This window comes from Brassica oleracea, chromosome C3 (assembly GCF_000695525.1).
Source record: "Brassica oleracea var. oleracea cultivar TO1000 chromosome C3, BOL, whole genome shotgun sequence".
NCBI classification, from domain to species: domain Eukaryota; kingdom Viridiplantae; phylum Streptophyta; class Magnoliopsida; order Brassicales; family Brassicaceae; genus Brassica; species Brassica oleracea.
The window spans coordinates 12,832,925-12,849,466 of NC_027750.1; the positions used below are offsets into that span (position 1 = coordinate 12,832,925).

Genomic DNA, 16,542 nt, shown 5'->3' on the forward strand with positions numbered 1-16,542 from the left:
GGAATTTCATTTAACTACCCCTTATCATAGTAAAATAATTGCAACATTGAATGCGTTTGTTTCACGTACCTTATATGCGGTACTCACCAATCTTGCAGCTGTTTTTGTTATAATAAGGTATAGTCCGGACTGAAATTCAATTAATTGTTTAGGTGAGTACAACCGTCAAACGGTTAACTGGAAGTAAAAGAGCTTTGGATCGTAACCATATCTACAAAGAGCGAGTTTAAACTATTTTTCCAAATCCTTTAAAATGGAATCTGTTCACTGTCAATTCAGAATTTAATTATAGTGAAAAGTCAAGTCTTGTTCATTAAAAAGTCAATTCTCCTGTTATGTGCTTAATCATATTAATATGTACATTAAACTCCAACGAAAAACTACGTAATAGCATGTGAGAGAATAAAAAGAAGAAGAATAAAGCAAGTGTTGGCATAATAATAGAAGAAGATCGCACAGGATCACACAGATTTAGAGCAATTTTGTTGAGATAACACGGTGTTTGCTGTTTGGAACGGCGAGAACATCGGCTTGTGTTAAGTGGGCCAAGTAGATTCTGTCTTCTCTGTCTTTTACTCCATCTTAGATACATTCATCTTAAATATCATACATAATACAGCCCACTTGTGTATTTTTTTTGTCATTGAATTACAGGTGGTTCTTACACATTCTTCTTTTAACGTGTATCTCATATATCGCTAAGACGCAAATAAAACTCCCTATTATTACAAGGAATAGTTAGCAATTAATTTCACGCATTGGTGGGTTTGTGTCCGGTCGTCACGGGAGAGTTACAAAAATTGTAGATTTGTAGGTTAAATACACTGCACATATTTTTTTTTAAAAAAAACTCTGCACATTGCAGTCTGTAGAAGTCATTGTTTCATGCAAAATACAGACCAGATCAACCGTTAACCTTTAATTTGTATCTGATTTTTAAAGAGATTAAAACAGAGATTTTAGCATACTAAATAATAATAAAAAATATTCATTAGTAACTAGTATATCATATTTAACTTACACAAAATATATAGACTATATACTTATCTATTGACAAAATATTTAGACTATTATCTATCGGCTCTATTAAATTTTATCACATATTTTAATAATTAAAAGCATCGGTTAATAATGACTGATGTTAAAAGAGTTCCTCAAAACAATTCTATAATTGTTTTAAAATAATTTAATCTCTCTCTTCTCTTTTTATATTTTTCTCCATTTCTCTACTTATAGAAGCTGCTTGAAAACTAATTGATCCAAATGCCCTCATAGGGTGAGGTATAAACCATTTTAAATTCAACTTTTTAAAAGAGAAGACTCCTTCCAACAAGATTTGAAATTGTGATCCTTTAGAGCAACTTTAACAATGAGTTCTAGTAGAATTCTTAAAATTAAAAGAAAATGAAAAAAATAAAAACATGAGAGAGAGTGCATAAAAGTTCTTAAGATTGAACTTTTAAAAACCTCATAGGAACCCAATATGACAGAAGTCACTCAATTGTTTTCTCACTTGATTAAAAAAAACAAATCTTAATTATGTAATTATAATAGTGATATTTTTTTTCTTTTAGAACTCAACACATATTCTTACCGATAAAGATGCTCTTAGATGATAAATAATCTAAGAGTTCTAGTGGTGTTTATCAATTTTATAGGCCATTTTTAAAGTAACGTTAGTTCTATAAATATGGTGGGTTTAAGTAGTTTATGGACGTTTCTTTTATGCAGATATTAGTTATTTTTGGCTCAATTCTTCTGTTGTGTGTTTGGAGCCCTTGGATTTCTTGTAAATCTAGAGAGAAAGTGTATTGGAAACAGTGTGTTCATTGTATTGACAACGTCGAGACAACGTCGGATACATATACTCGTTACAATATCTTCTCATAAGATTCAACTATATCTATAACTACTCAATCATTATCTCTAATACATGATACTTATCTCTACAACCCAACATATCTCGATCACCTTCTAGACTGGTTTAGTAGACCGTACTAAACCATACCACTCTTAACACTCCCCCCTCAAGTTGGTGCGGGTAGATTGCGAACACCCAACTTGTTCATTAGATAGTGAAATGTCGAGCTTCCCAACGCATTTGTCATTATATCAGCTAACTGTTGAGTTGTCCGAACATGTCGCATCGTAATCAGTCGATCTTATACTGCATCTCTAAAACTGTGGCAATCTGACTCGATGTGTTTCGTCCTCTCATGAAACACTGGATTGGTGGCGATGTATATAGCTGATTTACTGTCGCAGAAAATCTATGTAGGATCATTGTGCTTGACTCCCATGTCTGCTAGCAAGCGCTTTAGCCACTTCAGTTCTCGCAGGGTTGCCGCCATTGACCTATACTCTGCTTCTGCAGAAGAATGCAAAACTGTATCCTGTTTCTTAGTTTTCCACGAAATAGGTGAATCCCCCAACAAAACTATGAATGCATATAATGATCTTCTCGTGAGGGGACACGCTGCCCAATCAACATCGCATAAAGCTCTTACACGAAGATCACTTACCGCTTTCAACATTATCCCTTGTCATGGACAACCTTTCAGATACTTAAGAACTCTCACCACTGCATCCCAATGAGCTTCTCTCGGTCGGTGTATCACCTGAGATAAAACGTGTACTGCATAACTCAGCGCTGGCCTTGTGATTGTGAGATATACGAGATGTCCTACCACCCTGCTGAACCTCTCTGGATCCTTATACAAAGGTCCTTTATCAGCCAACAACTTGTGGTTCTGCTCCGTTGGAGTTGATACCGGCTTACAACCCAACAACCCCGATTCAGAAACTATCTTGAGAGCATATTTCCTTTGCGTGAGGAACATCCCCATCGGTCCTCTTGCCATCTCTATACCAAGAAAATGTTTTGCCTAGATCCTTCATCTTGAAGCAATCACTCAAATATGATTTGAACTTCATCATCATGCTCAAGTCATTACTCACAAGTATTAGGTCATCTACATAGACCAAAACTCGCAAGCTTCTTCCTCCTTTGATAAACGTGAACAACGAGTAATCAGAATAAGATTGCTTGAAACCAAACTTCTTGAGGGCAACAGTAAGCTTCACAAGCCAGCATCTTGGAGCCTGCTTCAACCCATAAAGAGATTTCCTCAACTTACACACTTTCGTTGGACTATCACCATAAAACCCAGGCGGCATCTTCATGTATACTTTTTCCGTCAAATCTCCATGCAGGAAGGCATTGTGTACATCCATCTGATGTATCTCCTAATTTTTCGCAACTGCTACTTCCAACAAAGTTCTCACCGTGGTTATCTTAGCAACCGGCGAGGAAGTTTCGCCATAATCTCTTCCTTCCACCTGTTTGTTCCCACATACTACTAATCTAGCCTTAGGCGTTTCCATCGTTCCGCCGACATTGAACTTGTATTTGTACACCCACCTACATGCTAATGCCTTCTTCCCTTTAGGTAGCTCCGTAACATCCCAAGTTCTTTGCTCTTCCAAGGCGAGAACTTCGGTCGACATTGCCCCATTCCATATAGGGTCTAACATCCTTTTTCCAGTTTCGCAGTTCCACATACGATGAAATCGCTGCAAGAAACGTTTGGTGTCTCTCAGAGAACACCACATCAGTAATATAAGCCGAAATGGGATAAAAGCACGCAGAGTTACCTTGACTCGTTTCTGAGTTCCGAGACGGAGCAAGATGAACTGGAGATGTGTTATGTTTATCGGGAGCGCAATGCGCATTGTATGTAACGTAGTCACACAGTTTTACGGAAGGCCACAGAACTCGTTGACCTCTCCCAAGACTTTCCTCGTGAACTTGCTCTGTTTATGCGCCTGCAGGAACTACATCGACTTGTGATTCTGTTGCTATGTAAATCTAGAGAGAAAGTGTATTGGAAACTATGTGTTCATTCTATTGACAACGTCGGTTACATATACTAATTATAATATCTTCTCGTAAGATTCAGCTATATCTATAACTACTCAATCATTATATCTAATACATGATACTTAACTCTATAACCCAAACATATCTCGATCACCTTCTAGACTGGTTTAGTAGACCGTAGTAAACTGTACCACTCTTAACATTTCTCAAGCCAATAAACTCTGGTCACTTTCTAAGTGCTTTCTAACTTCCGTTTGAAATTTTTTGTTAATCATCTTACCAAAAAGCCCGCGACAATCCATAATGCTGAGAAGAAAAAGAATAATGCTGCAAGGATATTTTAATAGGTATTATTACTTGATAATGGGCCTAGGCCCATTACAATCAAACCTTATCTCCGACTCCCGGAAGCTCCTCCTCCAAAGGCCAACGTGGATCACTCCTCTCCGCCACATACAAAATTCGAAACAAAAATCAAAATTCAGACAATGATGATCTCTCGCTGTCACTCTCCATGTCTCTAACCTAACTTACTTTCTCCGACCAATATCATGGCGTCTGTATTGCCGCCGTCACCGTCCTGCTCAACCATACGCACGCCAGTTCGACGCTCGCCTCGAACAGGAGGAGCTTTCGCCGTTTCTGAATTGAGGCGATTGAAACAAAGAAGAGCGGTTCTGCCACCTGTCGCCGTCAGTCTCGGCCACGTCGCTGATGTTGTGCGCAATGACGTTGAGTTTCTCAAGAATAAAATCGGCATCGGAATAAAATGGGCCAACGTGGCTTTCCGCGTCCCTGAAGTGACTAAGTCCGCCGAGGAAGTGTTTTGGCTCCGCCATCTTGAGGATTCAGCTTCTCCGCCTCTGGAGCAACCGTCTTTGCCTCAGCCTTCATACTCAGGTAAAAGGTTTTATTTTGAAGTATTTGTAGCATTAGCCTCTTAGTTAGATAGCTTGCAAATTGCAATGACAGCAGATTTGGGGACTTTAGGGTTGGGGTGTTAGGGGAATCTGGTTACTTGATCAACAAGAATGCTTGTTTAATAAAAGGACTAGATAAATACATTGTTATGTGTTAGTTGTAAGTGAAAGCAGTTTTGATTTGTGCTTCAAATGAGCTTAGAACTAGCTCATAGAGCTTTACTGTGCAAGAGCTAGAAAGGAAGAGAAAGAATTTAGATTGCCTTCAAGATGCAAAGAGGATTCGATTGATGTTTCATACAACAGAGGAAAGACAGTTTCTTTGTGGCAACCCTCAAACATGACATTACACAATATCATAAGAAGCATATGTATAGTATAGTAATCTACTTGGTTGAACCCCTAGGTACATGGGCTAATGGACTTGTCATGAGTAACGATTTACAAATAATGGGCTTCTTTGTATCCTTCAGTAGTAAGCATTTGCTGATGCAGTTTGAACCGTTTGGCAGGGCTCACCGGGGTGGATTTGTTAATGGCTGATGTCAAAGCCTTGGAGGCATATGCTGGTTACATTTACTGCCTTTCTAAGATGTGGTCAAGACCCCTTCCTGAAGTTTATGATCCACAAGCTGTTGCAGATTACTTTAATTGTAGGCCGCATGTTGTCGCCTTTAGGCTTCTGGAGGTATTTGTCAAGAGTTTTGTTTCATTCTGCAACTAATCACTGAATCATTTTAATGTTTGGTAATTATACTTTAGAGATATTGATGATCTCTGATGAGGTTTTCGTTTTTGTATCTTCCACTGAAACTAAAATGACCTCTAGTTACCAAACTGTTTTCTTTATCATAGTAAAATTTTCAAGAATACTAATTTCAACTCACTTTAGTATTCTTGCTTTCTTTGAGAGACAGAAGTGTGGATGTGGTTTTAATTTTAATTTTAATTCTAATGTGTAGGTATTTTCTGCGTTCATGGTTGCTGCCATCAGATTACGGACATCATCGGAATCAGACAAAGGCAAAAAATTGGAAGCTTCAGGGCAGAAATTTGGGATGGTACTGAAAGAAACCATGCTACATTTGGGCCCCACTTTCATCAAAGGTTTGGCGACTCACATCTTATTTTGAAGTATCAAACTATCTATCACTCACCATTTACAGTTGACACTTTGCTCTGTTATGAATGATGCTTCCTTCTTTTCTGCTGGTTCAGTTGGTCAATCCCTTTCCACAAGGCCAGATCTCATTGGGACTGAAACCGCCAAGGTCAGATAGAAGTTATGTTTATGTTCTTGCGTTTCTAAATCTCTGACTGTGTTGGTTTTCATATGTTATTAACTAGAATATGATTTGGAACTGCAGGCACTGTCTGAACTGCATGACAGAATCCCTCCCTTTCCATGGCCGGAGGCTTCAAAAGTCATTGAAGAGGAATTAGGAGCTCCTGTTGAATCATTCTTTAGCCAGTTCTCTCAAGAAACTGTAGCAGCAGCATCCTTTGGTCAGGTATTTACTCTGGTTTCTGTCTTGCAACAAGTAAGCATCATATGAATCAACATGTTAGAGGCAAGACTAATACTTGATATGCTATTTTTGTAGGTCTACCGAGGAAGGACCCTCGATGGTTTAGATGTTGCAGTGAAAGTTCAGCGTCCTGATCTGAGACATGCAGTGCTACGCGACATTTACATTCTGCGACTTGGGGTTTGTGTGAAATCTACCAACTGTTCTCAAATCATTCTGCTTGAATAATGCATACTTATATGATGTATCCTTTTGTTGTTGCAGTTGGGTGTATTGCGAAAGATAGCAAAGAGAGAAAGTGACATTCGTGTATATGCTGATGAGCTTGGAAAAGGTTTGGCCGGAGAATTGGACTTTACTTTAGAGGCTGCCAATGCATCTGAATTTCGGGTACTGGCCATTAGGTTCTTCTTTTTGTCTAGACAACGTTAAGAATCAAAGTTAATGCTTTCTGCGTCTTTTGATAGAGAAGTAGCTTCCTTTACCTCTAAGTTGCTAGTATCTCTATCTTCTTTCCTTTAACAGTAAGCGTCTTGTTTACTCTGACTGACTAAAGTACTATGTTTCTTGAAGGAAGCACACTCACGGTTTTCCTATATACGAGTTCCAAAGGTGTATCAACATCTAACGCGCAAAAGAGTTTTGACCATGGAGTGGATGGTAGGTGAAAGCCCAACCGATTTACAGGCAATAACTACTGGTTACTCTGAGAATGACACTCAGAGTCATGAGAGACAAAAACTGGAAGCGAGAAGACGCCTTCTTGATCTGGTAAGTTAATGTCATAACAACCTCCTGATATTCTATTTTATGTTTACTACTAAAGGCATGTGACTGTTATTAGATTTAGTTTGACATTACTACAATTGTGGTCAGTGAAAAAAAGTGGAATCAATCTTGCAGTTGCCTTCTGTTGGTGGAATCAAAATTGCATTTTCAAAGTAGTTTTGTTTTGATTTTTTTTTAGTTGTTAGAACCATTTTATTGGAATATACTATGCTTTAATGGCTTTGATATCTCTCTTAAAATTTTATTTTATAGGTGAACAAAGGAGTAGAGGCAACTCTAGTACAACTCCTTGACACAGGTATCTTGCACGCAGATCCACATCCTGGAAATTTGCGTTATACGACATCAAGACAAATAGGGTATCTCCTGACTCATTCATCAGCGTAGCTTAAAAAAATCTGACTGTGACAAAGTGAGTTTTATTTGATAACAACGTGTTTCTATGCAAAGGTTTCTAGACTTCGGTTTAGTTTGTCGGATGGAAAGGAAGCATCAGCTTGCCATGCTCGCATCAATAGTGCACATCGTGAATGGTGATTGGTCCTCTCTTGTTGAAGCGTTAGGTGATATGGATGTCACCAAGCCAGGCGTCAATACGCGTCGTTTTACGCTGGTAAATATTTGGTAACTCAAATATTGCAATGTATTGTTCTTATAGATATGAAGAAATTGCTGTTCTTATATCTGAATATGGTTCTTAAAAATGATAATACAGGATCTGGAATTGGCGGTGGGAGAGGTTGAACTTAAAAATGGGATTCCTGATATCGAATTCACTAAGGTGAGACATGTTTTTCAAAAACAGTTGTAAGTGCGCCTCCATTGACCCAAACAATATATTTACTCGTAGCTCATACAAATGACAATGAAACCAATCTTCTGAGTAAGTACTAGTGGACTCGCTAATTTTTATATGAATGCTTGTAATTTTTCCAAGGTGCTTAGTAAAATAGTCCAAGTGGCCCTGAAGTATCAGCTACGCATGCCACCATACTTCACACTTGTCCTGCGTTCTCTTGCTTGCTTGGAAGGTACTTGTAATCCAATCCTTGGTTTCTTTTTGAATGATGGTTTTGATTTATCGTGGGTAGAATAAATGAAATGCCACTCGAGCATATTTTGAATATGTCAAGAGACAATCCACCTTTTGATCTGGTACATGCATCTGCATGGATCAAATTTATGTGTGTTAATGTTAAATCATATATTTTCTCAACCTGGTGTCCCTTTGTTATATGACTCAGGTAGATAACAATAAACGTTATCCAGGAAGTGATCTTCGATGACAGTATAGTCAGATAGATAGCTTTATTTTTCATCTCTTTCTAGCTATGCTCGGTTTCCATAACATGGCGATTTGCGTCATGCTTTTAGTTGTATTCATGTTTTTCCAGGTCTGGCTGCATCTGGAGATCCAAATTTCAAGACATTTGAAGCTGCATACCCCTTTGTGGTTCAAAAACTCCTCACTGAAAATTCAGCGGCAACAACGAAAATTCTTCATTCGGTAATACCATAAGTTCTTAGTGCCAATTAAGGGACTTCTTAGATTCACAGCAAAAGGAAAAAAAACATTGTTTACAAAACTAAGTCTGGTCTCTCTGGAATTGAGGCTTGTTGATTTTCACTATGCATTCTCCTCTAGGTAGACTGAATCAATTTTTCTCAACTTTTCTGTTGGTGTCTGTAGGCAGTTCTTAACCGAAAGAAGGAGTTCAGATGGGAAAGGGTTGCTCTTTTCCTGAGTAAAAGCTCTGTGAGGTATAGTGAATCAGACATTTGACCCTCATTATTTGAATTATGTCTAGTTATCTTATGGCGCTGTTGCATACAGAGGTGTGCTATGTAATATGAGAGATGAGAATTTTGGTGCCTCTCTGTTTATTATTTTTTAGTATTTATGTCTCTGTAATAACATATTTGATACCTACTCTAGGAAAAGTTCGCCATTGTTAACACCATCAAGAGATGAAACATCTGTTCATAGCAGTTCCAATCAAACGGACAAAGATGTTGACACTGTAAGTCTGGTCATGAAGCTTTTGGCATCCAAAGACGGTGTGGTTCTTAGAAGACTCTTGATGGCTGCGGTTAGTATCAACATCTGTGGTTGAATTCAATATGCTTTATTTCTAAGGGAAATGGTCTTTACGTTATGGTTCTCTGCTTTGATAAACAGAATGGAACTTCACTGATCCGGACATTTATTTCAAAAGAAGCACATGCCATCCGCCGGAAACTTTGCACAATGGTTGCAGATACACTGTACCAATGGATGGTCGGAATCTCCGGAGTTAATTCTCTTAAATTCATCTGGCTTCCAGACCCACCACCATCTTCAGGAACCAACATTACAGTAAAAGATTTCAAAAGTTTGATTGAAGACAAACGTGTCAGAGTGATACTGAGAAAGACACTTGAATCTGCAAAGAGTGACCGAGTGTTGACGCTCAAATTCTGCTTGTCGTCCTTTGTTATGTTTCTCACCGCCTCTGCTCTTGCTTGCCATCGGTTTGTGATCTCAGTCTCTGAAGGTTACGTCAACTACTTGTCTCTGTCTGCACCTGTCGCACTTCGTACCTGAACAGAACCAGAAGCATCTGATGTATATTGTTGTCAAGCCCCCAGGTAATATAGTCCTTGGTAGAAGGGTGAGATTCCATAGAAAGTCTCCAAGATTCGAGTGTATAGATTTGGCTCCATGTATAATACTATCAAACAATTATTGTCGCAGATGTAATGAGATATGACTATTTTATTTTTTCTGAACAAATGAGATATGAGTATATGTTACTATTACAAGCATCATATTCGTGACATCAAGAACCTTTTGCTCTGCTTAAAAACGCTTGTCCACATCTGTATGTTTTGGAACATAACAATAGCAAATTTGATGAGAGAGATGTCATTTAAAATGATCTGATATCATAAAACGTTTTGATTTTTGTGCTGACAGCAAAAATAAAGAAGAAAAAAGAACGAGATGTGTTCATTTCAAAGTTTATACCATTTACTGACTGATCAAAAGTATAGAACTCGTATCACTTCTTAAAAGTAAACTCTGGCAAATCAATCTTGACATGCTCGGTAGTCTCTTTCTCTTCTTTAACAGGACTAGTTACGTCAGCATGCTGATGCTGACTAGCTATATCAGCATGCGGATGCTGACTGTTGCTGATATCAGATTCTGCAATCTCAAGGTGGGGAGAGACATTTTGAGATTCAGGATCAAAGAAATGCTGATGTCCATGGCCATGGCCACCAAAATCAGAGAATCTAGGAGGAGAAGAAGAGGCAGTGAAGCTGGTTTGATAATCAAGGCTGCGATTATGACTGTGGAGGAGATGCATAGGTGACATGCCATGTGTTGGCGTGGCAGGGCGGCTAGAGTGAGGTGTGTTGGACCCTGAGGTTCCATGTTTGGACTGTTTCTTGGCTGTCTTGTGCCATCTTTTCAATGCATTGGCTACCCTGTCATTGAATATGGTCGGCCTCATTGAAGTTCCCATCTGAAGTTACAATTAAGTGTTAGAGAATCCTACATAGACAACTTGAGACCTAACAATACGAGAAATGCATCAATCTAACGCATTGCCATTTGATGTTGAGTTAAAAATATCTAAACACGTTGACATGATATCACAATTAAATTTGATCTATACTAAGCATGTTATCGATGCTATAGTTTTTTTTGTTAACAATGGAAGTTTCGCCTTTAGGTCCATAATTTCTTCGAGGCTCGGAGTCCGCATTTAGATATTCCAATTAAAAAAAAAATAACCCTTTATTCCAAAGACGGTTTGAATGTATCAAACACAACTTTTAACAGTTTGGATTATATACCTGAGTCACAAGAGCATAGAGGGGTAGAGTGATGTAGCTGCATACAACTTGTATCAATACCCTGTCGTATACAACAAGATGAAGTTTAGTAAAGATACTTAATATATGTTCGTGTTTTATGTATTAGTTGAGGAGTTTACAAACCCCATGGTGATCCTGAGTGCAATATCTACGGTTTTGTGGTGGAAGCAGTTCTTTAGTGTGAACTCGTACTGCAAAATTAATAACAAAACCAATCATCAATTTAATTTATTGAAAACAACCTTTTAAATATATTTTTTAGAAGAGCGGGATTTTTACTCACAGTGCTCCAGACGAAGAAAGCCAGTTGAAATGCATTCTGTGAGGAAAATGCATAAAACTATATCTTATAGAAAAACCACAGCTCAAACATACATAAAACACACATATGATTTGATTAAATTAGTTAATACCGTGAAAAGAACCAAATGAATGAGGAAGAGAATAAAACGAGGACGACCAAACCAAAAGAGATCATCACCAGGTTCAACCACAGGAGCTCCTTTAACCACATCTCCTTTATCTTGAATCCTCAATCCTAATTTCGATATTATCACTTGAAGTTTTGCTCCTACTATTAATATCACCTTCATTTCATTAAACATACTAAACCCTCATTAATACTTATATCACGACTGCATAACAAAACCAAATGAAAAGTTTGAAGTGATGTGTTTGTAATAACTTACAAACAAAGGGATGAAAGGCAGCCAAAAATAGGATTCCGATCCTATTATAATTTTTAAAAAGAAACACAAGTTTTTTTTATCAATTAATAAATGATTTTATTAATTATTTAAAAGATATTATAAAGAATTAGGACCAACCATGTGTATTAGTCAGTATGAATAAGACAGCAATGCACCATATCACCGGGCTGCATTTCCATTCACAGACAATAACTTATTTAATCAGAAATTTGTAATATTTTAGAAAATTAGTTAATAATTGGAAGAAAAAATCAATTATTTTGATCTAAATATAGAAAGTGACTAACCTTATACCGACAACAGCCTTGAAATCTTCTTCCAGAGACCTTTGAATGTACTTTTGGAAATCGAAACGAGCTTCACTTCCTGCTGGCATATGCGCCTGCACCCATTCAATAATTTTAAGAAACTTAAAATTTGATTCTAGAATTGAATAAACTGCAGCTTTATATATTTTATTATAAATTTGGTGCTTTTTGGATGTAGTTATATAAATTCTTCTGTAAAATTTTGGTTGTAGGTTTAAAAAGATTTAATTATTTACTTCTAAAATTTTCAAAGTTAAGATATAACTTATAAGTTCTCTAAGTATTTTGTTTTTAAGCTAAAAAAACGATAGCTTCAAAAAATCTTTCTAAATCATAACTGGAAGAAGTTTATGCTTTAGAAAAAAAAAAGTTCACTGTAGAAATATTTTACAACATTTCTACACCACTTTCCCATCATCAGTAATATTTTTTGGGGATCAAGACTAGTAAAATGATTATTACTTTTTTGAATAAATATATATTACTCACCATTATAAAGCCATGTCTTAGTGTAAGATAATCCACTTTTGTCACTGATCCAAAGAACTGTCTGAAGAAACATGTCTGCATGCTCCCCATTTATCCATTATTTTTTGTAAGTTAAAACCAAATTATAGGGAAAAAGATAAAGTAAATTTTTAGAACATATAATAAAAACTTACAATCCAGAGGGTAAAGGAAGACTTGCTCCATATATTCAAATGTCTACGTCCAAATGATGTATCTCTTGCAAATCTGAACCTCTCTGGATCTACAATATGTAATTGCATTAAATAAGAGGAGTACAGAACACATGTCGTTAACAATAATGATGGTACGGTCTTGCGTTAATTTGTTTGTTGTAAGTCAAACAAAAGGCGTGGTATCATTGGATATTTTACACATAGATCTGATTATATAATTCAATAAAAGTATATGAGCATGAAACATATTAGCGTCTAAAAATATCAATAAATTTTGATTCGATTTGTTATTGGTTTCGGTTTGAATCGACAAACTTCAACATCCATAATTTTGCAAAGCAAAACAAATATTAATATGCAACATTCCTAAAAATTAAAGTAGATTACAAACATTAATAGTTTTGAGGAACATATATCTAATCTGATCCTACTATACATATATACATATTATATATATATATATAAATTAAATAAATAATATATTTTATGTAAGTTTTATTATTTATTAAATTTATTATTTTATTAGTGTTTTAAAAAATAAAAGTAATAAAAAAAGATATTCAAACACCAATTAACTATGGATCAAATCGGATCAGATACTTTATTATTCGAGCGAAATGAACCGACTCACAAAAACCTTTAAAAATCAGGATGTTCCATTAGAGCAGTTCCAACCATAGTATTACGAAGGAGTTCTAAAACTTAAAAAAAAAGAGATAAAATCAGGAAAATAAGAGAGAGACTTAGAAAAAGTTCTTGAAGTAAAAAAATTTAGTACCTTTTAGGAAACTAAAGCAACAGATGTAAACTTTGTTAGTTTTTCAAAAAGTTCTAAGAAATAAATATATATTTTTTTGGTAGGAATAAATATATAATTACATGATTAGAATACTAATATATTTTTTTCTTTTAGAACCCTTCACCACTTCCACCGTTAACGGTGCTCTTAGTGTCCAACCGAGATATGGATGAATAAGCAAATCCAAGTGATACGTGATGATGATGCTAACGTTGCCAAAGTCAAAACACCGACGAATACATCGTTATCTGAAAATACTCATTTTTGTTTTGTTTTCTTTGATGATTACTGCTGCCAAAAGAAACTCTATGGAGATGAGATAATGGCTTATATGTTTGTGCTTACCATTGGCATATTGGTATTCAATTGTTTTGGTCTCTCTTTCCCATGATTTCCATTTCTTCATCTGCATATTACATCACGAAGTTAAAGACATACATAATTACATATATACATACACACACACATATATATATATATATATATATATATATATAATTATATATGCATTTGTGAAAGTTGTAAAAATATCATGTACCTTGGTTTTCCCCAAAGCATAGGTTATAATACAGTAGAGAATATGAAAAACAGCGAGCACGAAGATGAATATATGCAATTGGTGGATACCATACGCAGATACTAATGCTACTTTCCCCTGAAAATAATAATTCGCAAAAAATAAAAAAATCAGATTCATATAGTATCTGTTAAACGAAAAGGAGGAAGAATTTTTTTAAAAGGTTAAAAGTATCAGTAATTAAAATATAAAACATGCCTTTTCTGCGCATTTGTCATAACCCTTGGTGGCTAAACTTCGACGAGGACTATAAAAGTCGTTGAAGTCATAGTCTTCAAGAACCTCACGACCATCGTCAATATAATCTTTACCATATTTAGCGAGCTCTTGTTCTCTACTGCAAGGATGCCAAGTCGCAGCAATTCTTTCTGGGATGCAAATTTGGGAGACTGGTGATTGCAATACAACAAGTAAAAGCGATATGAATCCCAGTAGCATCAATTCTATTTTCACCACAAACCAAAAACCAAAAACAAACAAAAGTTAGTTGGAAGTCCAAATAGAAAAAAGATAGGTCATATTGTGATACAAAGCTACATCCAAACCTATGATAAATAATCTTTATAGAAGATTAAACTTGCCTGCTTTAACCTTTTCAAGAGCTTCATATAAAGCCTTCTTGTGCTTCCTTTTAAACCACTACAAAGATTGAAAAAAAATAAAAATAAAAGACTATATGGGAGTTACGGACTGACTTTTGATTTTCTAGTAAAGAAAAAAAGAGAGATGATGTAATAAGCTTTGAAGGCCTTATATAATGAAAGTATCTTGTAGTTTCTTATCACTTGGAGAAGAGCAAACAAGAGAGAAACAAAGAAAAAGAAATATACGTACGTGACCAATAAAGTGTAAGAAATATTCGATCATGATAGAGATGAAAAGAATAACGAAGCAAACAACAGCAAGAGCCCATGTTGGTGTCTCTTCCAATGATCTATCTTTTATTGCCATTACTTTCACTTCTCAAAACTCTTTTAACTTTCTGATCATTAAAGGGCTTCACAAGTTTTGTAGATAAGGGGAAAAGGAGAGAGATAAAGTGATATGGCTTTTGTTCCTGTTATGTCCATATATATACACATGTTAAAACTTAAAATAAAACAAGGTATTTTTTATTATTAACAAAACAAGATTCATATACACAAGACTGTTATTTAATCTTTGCAAAGAGAATATACCAAAGACAAACAAGTGAAAGCTGCAATATATATTATTTATAAATAAACAGGGGAACGAAGACTTTTGACTAATTCAAAGACAATAATTTGTTAAGGTTATAATATGAAAATGAGGACTTGAGATGAAGAGGCTTTAGGAGTCTGGTCGCATTGTGTGAACGTCCACATTGCAGTAGTTGTGAAAAAGACCGAAAGTTTGTTGACGAGACCACGTTGATCATGATTGTATATGGACATGACTTCTCCGAAGATCAAATAAATGATTTTTGGCAGTTATTACGAATGTAAGTATTTGTAACTAACCAAATATTTATCTTTCAACATATCAAAGATGATTGAATGAGATTACTGCAGATAAGAATTACAATTTCGTACTAATTAGTATTGAGTATTACGTATATTCTAATTTTTTTTGTCTAATTAAACTTTTGATTGTGAACCTTGATTGAAATTTCAACAATCTTTATCTCAAACCAAATACCATACAAACTCTTGGTCTCCAACCTTCAACAGAACATGGCACACATATTATATCAATACACACCAACAGAATTATCAACTTAACCTTTGCAATACCTTTAAGAATTCTCCACCTAATTTCTTACAAGATCATTACGAACATCTAATCTTTGTATCACCATTAGTAAGAAGCTGTCGACATAACTCGTCGGTACTCTTAGTTGCGAGATCATCTTGAGGATGCTACTCCCACAACCGAACATCAAAGATCTTTTGATTGCTTTCTGCCATATACCTTTTCTTTCCATCCATGTAAAGCTCCTCGAACATGAAGAGTATTTAACCTTTTTGTAGATTTTTGTTATTTCAATTTTAATATCAATTGTTAGAGGGGTTTTCAAGTATATATTCAACTCTATCTTTACTGATTAGTATGATAATATTTATTTTTAAAAAATAATGCAAAATCCACATGGATTTGTTTTAGAACTCATTTCCGATACTCATCAGAATTTGAATTTACTTATATCATAGACATTATTCGTCTAAACAATTTCTTAGGTAACTAAACGATGCATATTAACGTGGCAATAAGAAACATTGGGGTAGCATTAACGGGAATATCCCTTGTAATTGAATATATATATAAGCAAATAAGTTACTCAATTCTTGTTCACCATAAGACAATTACGCAATCCTTATACAGTTTACAAAATATTCTTTTGACACAATGAATTACTTAACGTGAAGAATATTTTCGTTTGGGGTTGGCTAGGTAAATGATTAATGTTTCTATGCCATACCATGGATTTTACTCTCGGAAATACACTTTTTAGCAAGTTTTAT

At 35.6% G+C, this 16,542-nt stretch overlaps 2 protein-coding genes across 2 annotated transcripts; one reads left to right on the plus strand and one right to left on the minus strand.

Annotated features, from left to right (window-relative positions):
- The first annotated feature begins 4,300 nt into the window (after positions 1-4,300).
- LOC106334647 (uncharacterized protein sll0005) lies at positions 4,301-9,928 on the plus strand. Its single transcript, XM_013772965.1, has 16 exons — positions 4,301-4,780; positions 5,313-5,488; positions 5,763-5,907; positions 6,019-6,071; positions 6,168-6,311; positions 6,405-6,509; positions 6,594-6,719; positions 6,903-7,100; positions 7,371-7,477; positions 7,569-7,731; positions 7,834-7,899; positions 8,056-8,149; positions 8,513-8,625; positions 8,809-8,879; positions 9,055-9,208; positions 9,298-9,928. Exons 1-16 carry the CDS (start codon positions 4,432-4,434, stop codon positions 9,700-9,702), a joined length of 2,469 nt encoding a protein of 822 aa, XP_013628419.1. The 5' UTR covers positions 4,301-4,431; the 3' UTR covers positions 9,703-9,928.
- Positions 9,929-10,023: 95 nt separating this feature from the next.
- On the minus strand, positions 10,024-15,106 carry LOC106334648 (MLO-like protein 12). The gene is made up of 15 exons (XM_013772966.1): positions 14,894-15,106; positions 14,641-14,698; positions 14,258-14,502; positions 14,021-14,137; positions 13,828-13,888; positions 12,663-12,751; positions 12,490-12,564; positions 11,980-12,074; positions 11,810-11,859; positions 11,672-11,712; positions 11,396-11,569; positions 11,266-11,301; positions 11,106-11,173; positions 10,962-11,022; positions 10,024-10,627 (listed from the first exon to the last, which is right to left on the minus strand). Exons 1-15 carry the CDS (start codon positions 15,008-15,010, stop codon positions 10,160-10,162), a joined length of 1,755 nt encoding a protein of 584 aa, XP_013628420.1. The 5' UTR covers positions 15,011-15,106; the 3' UTR covers positions 10,024-10,159.
- Between the last annotated feature and the right edge of the window lie 1,436 nt (positions 15,107-16,542).